General features: G+C 36.4%; 1 protein-coding gene across 1 annotated transcript; it reads left to right on the forward strand.

The window, feature by feature from the left end:
- The first annotated feature begins 1,434 nt into the window (after nucleotides 1-1,434).
- Nucleotides 1,435-6,922, forward strand: pgrmc1 (progesterone receptor membrane component 1). The gene is made up of 3 exons (XM_088924486.1): nucleotides 1,435-1,785; nucleotides 3,041-3,196; nucleotides 3,581-6,922. The coding sequence occupies exons 1-3, from the start codon at nucleotides 1,497-1,499 to the stop codon at nucleotides 3,682-3,684; spliced, it is 549 nt and encodes a 182-aa protein (XP_088780612.1). The 5' UTR covers nucleotides 1,435-1,496; the 3' UTR covers nucleotides 3,685-6,922.
- Nucleotides 6,923-8,221: the final 1,299 nt, after the last annotated feature.

The following is an 8,221-nucleotide window of genomic DNA, read 5'->3' on the forward strand; positions in this document are numbered from 1 at the left end:
ATATTTCATGTTAACCTTTATTTATGTTATTTTTCTTTTTTTATTTTACAACTTCACCTCTTTCATCATTCTTATTTCTCTGGAACATTGTGTATCTGCTAAAATTGGATTTGTCACCATCACTCTCTGTAAGCCATGTTTCTCTGATTCCATTTACTTCATAATCGTTTATTAATGCAATAGTTTCTCTTTCTTGCATTTCCTTCCTAATGTTTCTGACATTAAGGTATAAGCATTGAATTAATTAGCCTGGAGTCTCTGAAACACCTTGTCTGTAAAATTGTAAATACAGTGTGTGTTGCATGCTTATGTTGTGTGTAGTGTAGGGCGAGTCATTGTCATTGGTATTAAATATTTGTTTAGCCAAGTGTACATGAATTATTAATCTTTTCACCAAAGCTGTGCCAGAGGACAAAGAATTCATGTGCCTCTAACTTTACAAACGCCTTGCGTATATTCTTGGAGAAATCCTTACAAGTTGGGGGTATTATTTACTTTATAAATTACTAATCTGTCAGTTCCAGATCTCAACCCGCGCATCACTAATGGTGACAGTCCTGCTCTGTTATGGGCTTGTGATGTAATGTGATAGGCTTGGGCTGCACAGTGATATCTCAAGATAATATTGTTATACGAACCCCACACAAACACAACATCTAGGCTAACAGTTCCCAGAATACATTCTCAACTCCTGGTTCTCCATGTCCTACTTCTGTGTGCATGAATGCACATGTCCATTACTATATACCCATCCATCCAATCATTTTCTAGCTGTTTCTTCCAATTCAGGGTCACTGGGAAGCAAGAGCTAGATAGGGTACACCCTAGATAGAGCACCGGCCCATCTCAGGGCAGACAGAATCAAATACACATTCACACCTAGGGCCAATTATTTCAGGAGGCAGTTAATTTACTAATATGTTTTTGGACTGTGGGAGGAAACTGCAGCACCAGGAGGAAACCCACATGAAAAAGGGGAGAACATACAAACTCCAGGCAGATAACATCCCGGGTCTGGAATTAAACCCAGGGCCCCGGCACTGCAAACCAACAATGCTAACCTCTGCATCACCGTGCCGTCTCCGCCCCCAATACTATACATAATAGAATTAAACTATTAAATTTTAGTGATTTATCAGGAGGTGTGTAAACAACTAAGGCAAACAGTTCTCCGTAGCCATAGACGCAGCGAGTAATAGAAATACAGACTCTAAAACACAAATATGTGTGTGTGATGAGCAATAATGCAAGTTTTGATGAAAGGCTAGTAATAACGGGAAATTAAAAACCTCGTTTCCACGCATTCAAGGAAGGTTAAAAAAACTACATCACCCACAATCAGTTACTGTTTAAAGGCCAATCACACTGTTCACTGCTATTAAAGGCCGTTGATTGGGCTAAGAGTCCTCAATAGATTGTGTTGCCTCCTGTGATTGGTCTGTTGGTGATAACTGGTTAATGTTTGTTGCCCTCATGTTTTTTTTTACAGAAGTAAAATGGCTGAAGAAGAAGCGTTAACTTCTACGAGTATTTTGCAAGAAATTTATACATCTCCGCTCAATCTGAGCCTTTTATGTTTGTGCCTATTTCTTCTGTACAAAATCTTTCGTGGAGACAAACCTCCGGATATGGGCGAAGTCGAGAAGCCATTGCCCAAGCTAAAGAAGAGAGATTTTACTTTGGAAGACCTAAAAGAATACGATGGAGTGACAAACCCACGAATTCTCATGGCTGTAAATGGGAAAGTGTTTGATGTGACCAGAGGAAAGAAATTCTATGGTCCAGGTAAGACTAAGCAAAGAAAGTGGTTTAAGTGCATGACTTTAAATGTCGGTTGGAATATTTGTTTTCGCTGTGCAGTTTACTGTAGCCAAAAATGCACGACTCATTGGTTTTGATCTAGATTCATATTTATCAAAAGATTCATAATATCATAATTCGGCCGTTGAGCATCATTTTATTATTACTGTACAGTTTTGGATTACCTGGCGTTGAATTTGAAGAGGAGCAAATCGTATCAATGGAACCAGAGAATTTAGCTTAATCAAGGCATATAAAACGTCTGCAGAAATTCTTATCTATACCTGTAGGCGAGTGTAAAAGAAGTGATAACTAAGGTTAGTTTTAAGATTAACAGTTAATTTCGAAAGAAAACGGAGATCACGTAACATTAAAAAGTACAGTTTGCTGCTGTGAAATGATCAAATTTCACAATAGCTACCTTTTACCCAGTTAAAGGGTAACTACCCACACGCCTCTGTGCTATCTGTCCCTGCGTTGCATGCAACAAGGTCTGGAGAAAAAAAAAAACTAGGAATTCCTGTCTGCTTCTTGCTTGCCAATTCTTTTCTTTTCCCTCGGGTGTTAAACTGTACAAAGATAATTCTACACCTGCGCCTTGTATAACTGAAGTGTGACGAATGACGGATTAGATGGTTACATTGTGCTAGTTAAGGCCCTGACCTACTTTGACAGTTTGCTCATTTTCATGAGGGATGAAGTTCGAGCAGTTATGATTTTAAATGGTAACCATTCCGAATAGTGGCTGTTTGAGGATTTTTAACAATGTACTTGCCCCTGTAGACATTCTGGTTTTAATGGCGGGTGGTACCACAACTAATGTTCTGTTTGCTTCCCCATAGTTATTCTATTGTGTAGATCTTCATGTGATATCAATTTAAGAATTAAGAATTAAAGCCCATCCTAAATATGCCTGTTTCATGAAAGCCCAAATTTTACTCCTCCATACGTGAAATTCCGGAGGTTTCTCTAATACAACATGCACATTTTTGTAAAGATTATAATAGAAGGTTTTTAAGATTATAGTATTTAAGTATAAACTCATCATACATCTGATTAGCACTAATAAGCAGTTGTTTACTTGCATGTTCTTTTTTTACAGCTTTTTATTTTGATTTATTTGATTCTAGTTGTATTTCCTAGCAGAGAAGTGCTGAAGACTAGTATGTGGAAATGGGGTTATCATTCTGGCTTTTTACCCAAGTAGTAAAATAAAACCCTATTATTTATTTGCTTACAGATGGTCCCTATGGGGTGTTTGCTGGTAGGGATGCCTCCCGAGGCCTTGCCACATTCTGCTTGGAAAAGGACGCCTTAAAGGACACCCATGATGACTTGTCTGACCTCAATGCTATGCAGCAGGAAAGCCTGGGGGAATGGGAAACGCAGTTCACTCGTGAGTACAAGATTCAGGGGTTTGGCTTCTTGGCACAAGTTAAAAGTCTGTTTAATGTGCAGAGTACATCCCATTTTGCATAATTATGTACTAGTTAACGGTAACCTCTAATTTAGTTACCTTTCATTGAGGGTAAAACATTCCATGCTGTTCCATCCTTTTGAGCCTGGTGGCGATAAACTCTCTACACTGTTAAGTGTAATTTCACCCTGAGTTTAAACTTCCCATCAAGGTCCAAGGCAGTCTGCTCAGGACAGCTTTAGAAGGTTTCATACAGTAGCTGAGGCCTACAAAGGGGGGTTAGTTTTGTTTTTATCTGCCACTGTGTTTCACAAGTCCCAGTGTATGAGAGTCATGGGTTTCTTATTGTTTGAATTTTTACAGAGAAGTATGATTATGTAGGAAGACTCTTGAAGCCTGGAGAGGAGCCAATGGAGTACACTGATGACGATGAAGGCAAGGATGCCAGGGAGAAAAAGAAGGACTAGACCTGGCAGCCTGTAACCTACACGAACAGCAAGAAATGTCAAAGCCTTAATTCTTTGCAGTAATTCTTGGTTAACTGAGATGCAAGTATAGCACATTGCATTCTAATTGATTCATACTTTATCAAGTATTATATTTTCTTCTTTAATTTCTCCTGAGAAGCTGTCATGTTTGTCATACTTGCGAATCAGCTTCTGCGTAGCATGTAGTGACATAATGTTGTATAAGATTTCCATTCAAAGACAGTTATAATTTTACTTACATTATGTAATGTAATCTTACATGCTGTATGTTAGTGAGAAAAAAGGCCAAGTACACTGCAGATAGCTCCACAATCATATTTAAATGCTGTAATCAATATACACACTTATCTTGTGAGTTTTCTCTCTGTTTAAGACAGCAACTGAATTTGGACCCCCCATTGTATACTAGCAGTGAGGTTTGTGGGGTAACATCATTAATACTGTGTAACTTTTTATTCTTTTTTAAGAGTAAAGTACATTGCATATTTGGTGTCAATCAAGAGCACACCCAAAGCCAGTAGGAATATTATTTTGCTTGTAGTGCACTGGTAAATGAAGTAGTAGCATTCTGTACCACCATTACAATAGAGAGAGCCATGGGGGTGGGAGTCCAACAAGAAAGCAGGTGAGAAAGACTTGAGCAGTGTCCACGTGACTGGTTAGGATGAAAGCCGATGTCATTACTTGTTCCGCAGTTCACAGAAAACCATCCGCAGTTGTTTCATTGCAGCTCAAATACACATGGATTACTATAACTCTAAATAATGAACTGAATTTCTAACCAGACTCAATAGCTGCTGGGAACAGTATGTGAACTATTGTTTCATCATTGCCCTTTATAACTGAACCGTGCATGTATATGAACTTTATCAAGAGCAGAAGTTGAACTTGCAGAAGCTTTTAGACTGGACTGTGAGGTCTATTGATGATTACACAGGGTTTTGAAAGTTCAATAGCCAGTTTGCCTTGGAAACATAAGTTCAGTGTGAAAACAGAGTGGTAACTTAGTTATTTTTTGTAGCATTTCCTGCAGTCTTTATTACTTATTTCAAGAAAATAAGTTCCTGTTGGGTTGAAAGAACTCCCATGGTGTAAGGATGAATTAATGCTTGAAGCTGAAAATAACTGCGGTCATTCAAACAATTCCCTTGCTATATGAAGTAAAAGTGTTGTATTTTCATAGATTTATACTTCTGTAACTTTGTATTTAAAATATTAAGGATTATAAAATAGTTTACCAGACTTTTATGACTAAACAGTGTAGTAAACAAGGACATGTTTTGGGATCAGCAAACCTTTCACCCTAAACAAATAAATTACTGTATTATTAAACTGTCTTGTAAAGGATGCCAGTTCGTCATATTGAAAATATTTAGCTTACCACAATAAATATGCATTATGTCTGCAAAGTTATAATTCCGTTTGTATAATGTCATTACATTCCAGTTGGTAAGTTCACACTACGTTTTTGTTTTATGTGACATCTCTGACTTAAGATCAAATCAGCAGATGAAAAGTCTTTTTCATTTCTGTCAGTGCTGCCTCTGTGAACCAATGGTAACCTTGTTATCTACAGAAAGTGATAAAAAAACAGGGCATTTGGAGTTCTTCAGGGTGAGAACCCTGAACAAATGGGATGGTTCAGTCATGTGCTTAAGCCTTGGATGTAGGGCTGGGTAATATGATCTGCAGGTTACTTTAAATTATTCTGGAGTGTATTCTCATACTTCTGTGCATTAAACCAATTGAAAGACTGATGCTCTCCTTATTCTGCCATGGAGTGATTTGCTAATTGCTCTTCTGTACTGGTTGCAGCTGCAATTTTCCAGATAAGAGAGAAGATCTTTATAGTATTATTCAGCGTTTCTGTTAAAACTCCTGGAGAGGGTACATTTAAATCTTTACAGTTGCTGTGTTCCTTTTTCATTTACATCTTTAAAAATTCTGTTGAAGTATTCTTTTTACTCACTAAAATTCAAACTCTGGGTTTTGTGACTGGTCTGCAATTGCAATGTGCAATTTCAAAGATGAAACTATTGTAAGACATTGTTTTAGAATATGAAGTAATAAATATACTTTTAGAGGACAAGACAAAGCAATACCAATAGCCGCTATTGATTTAGTGATATAAAGGGAAATGCATAGCAGAAAGTCCAAGATCTAGGTTATTTTAGGAACAAAGTACAAAGTAGAGGAGATGGTAAACTTTATAGTCACAATCACATTCACTGTTTCCATTGTTCTTGGGTCTGACCAAAGTACAGAATGGAGAAATTAAGACGGGGGATATACAATAGTTAAAATACCAGAAAGGCTATATTACTGTCATTCACTTTTTAAAATTAAGCAAAACTTGTTTTAATATGCAAAGGATAAATGGTCATACTTGCTTTTATTCTTGGTGTTAGGTGCTTAAAGGTTTGGTAGAGGTTTAAGTTCTTATTCTTTTGTCACTGTTTCCTACCTAAGTCATTCTTTGTTGATGTGAAGAATTTTTCATTCATTTGGCTCATACATAGATTAGGTTCAAGACATACAGCTCTTGGTTTTAACAAAATATTGTGCTCCAAATGGTAATCTCCCACTAATGCTCCTTCCCCAATCTAACACCACCACAGCATTAGGAATATTACAGGCAAATTAATTTCTCTTCTTTCAATGAGAATTTCTAGGCTTTCCACAAGGATGATCACATGAAATTTAACTCTGCTGTACTCCAGAGATGACTCACAAACTGCATTTACAGAAAAAGTGACAACCATTTTCATTGTGCATTCATGTATAGTAAAATGGGTTTGTTAAACACATTGGCTATACAGAATGGTGCCCCGAAGTTCCAAAATGTGAAGATGGAATTAAACTGAATTTTATTTAATGAATATTTTTGCATTTTTTTAAAATTATATACAAGTCTTAGCCAAAGTCAGCTCATCTATTTAATAAGAGTGAAATAGATTTTCATAGGAAATACTGTTTGTGCTGAATGAGATGGAAAAAACCAACAAGTTTAAAGGGCAAAGTTAAAGTGCATATTCCTAAAACCTTGATCAACATTTCTGGTTTGCAGTTGATATTGGGTATTTTTAGTTATAGAGTTAGTATATTCAAAACTTTCATTAAATTAAATTCATGCATTAAGACTTGCATTTTGTTTTTGATTCTGTTTGTATCTAAACTTTAAAATAAATTTACCTTAATAAATCTCTTTTCAGTTTTATCTCTACTGTTTTGTTTTCTGTCTGCAATTCTTCAGACTGGTGGCACAATGGTCACAATTGCTGACTCACAGCACTGGAGCCCCAGGTTCAAGTGGCTACAGTACATTTGCATGGGTTTTCACCTGGTGCTCCGGTTTCCTTTCAGTCAAAAGACATGCTGGTGGGTTAAATGGCTTCTAGTAAAATTACCCCTGGTATGAGTGTGTATGTTTGTGTCTATGCGTGCCCTGTGATGGTCTAGTGTCCCATTCAGCGTGTATCCTTCCGTGCGCCCACTGCTTTCAGGATAGGCTTTGGCTCCCCTGTGACCCTGTATTGGATAAAATGGTTAGAAGATGAATGAAGTATTAAATGTGACCAGCATTTCCATGGAACAGTAAGATCTTCATGTCTTGCATTCAGAATCACTGTTTTTATTCTTAAATTTAAACAGAAAAGGCAATACTAAATAACACAGTAGTTTTTATGATATATAAGATGGTCATATAGGTCGAGTATATCAGCCATTTATAAAGACCTGAAACATACATTTTGGTAAATATTGTATGGTAATTGGTTGAGAATGGGGACCTTTAATTCTTAAGAGATCCAGCCTCCTGGGTATTTTTGCAAATTGACCTCTAAACTACTTAAATGATCAAGTCACCTGCTTAAGTAGTCAAATTTAAATTAGCTTCAACTATACAAACACAATATAATGAATTTATATAAGGAAAATCATAAAGATGAGAGGTTTCATGAGATTAACCTAAATATTGTTAAACATAATGAATAATGTGCAACAACAGAAATGTGGATTTAGACATGAGAGATGTCCAAAGCAAATATGTCAATTTATCAAATATTGTTCAGATCAGCCAAGTTCTTAATAATTGAACAACTTGGGTATCTTGGATTGCAGTGAACTGCTTTTATTTTCAAACTCTTAGGATTAAAGAAAGAGCAATATCTACAGTATATAGTGTAAGAGTTAGACATTAGCAGAATGAAATGTGGTAGGCATATTTTTATCACTGGTATTGCCGACAGTAGTCTGATCCACAGCCTTAGTGACCAGTATTATTTTGAAAGCATTTGCGTATTTCACAAAGACAGTTTAATTGCACTTTACCCCTGCATCCATGCATGTTACTGCAATTTACCAGTCAGTGGTGTGAAACACTGTACCCATTTAATTTGTTAGAACATTTAGATTTTACCAAATACATTCTTATTTAACCCAAAAGGAACCTGAATTTATAAACCTGTATTTAAAAAAGTATGCATTTGGCAAGAATTCAACAAAATAATACCAATGA

This window comes from Atractosteus spatula, chromosome 9 (genome assembly GCF_055471065.1).
Source record: "Atractosteus spatula isolate fAtrSpa1 chromosome 9, fAtrSpa1.hap1, whole genome shotgun sequence".
NCBI lineage: Eukaryota > Metazoa > Chordata > Actinopteri > Semionotiformes > Lepisosteidae > Atractosteus > Atractosteus spatula.

What these genes read in the sequence shown, in the direction of transcription:
- pgrmc1 (XM_088924486.1), top strand. Translation starts at nt 1,497, where the DNA reads ATGGCTGAAGAAGAAGCGTTAACTTCTACGAGTATTTTGCAAGAAATT. An exon ending in AAAGAAATTCTATGGTCCAG is followed by an intron (nt 1,786 to 3,040) that starts GTAAGACTAAGC and finishes ATTTGCTTACAG; the next exon opens with ATGGTCCCTATGGGGTGTTT. An exon ending in ATGGGAAACGCAGTTCACTC is followed by an intron (nt 3,197 to 3,580) that starts GTGAGTACAAGA and finishes GAATTTTTACAG; the next exon opens with AGAAGTATGATTATGTAGGA.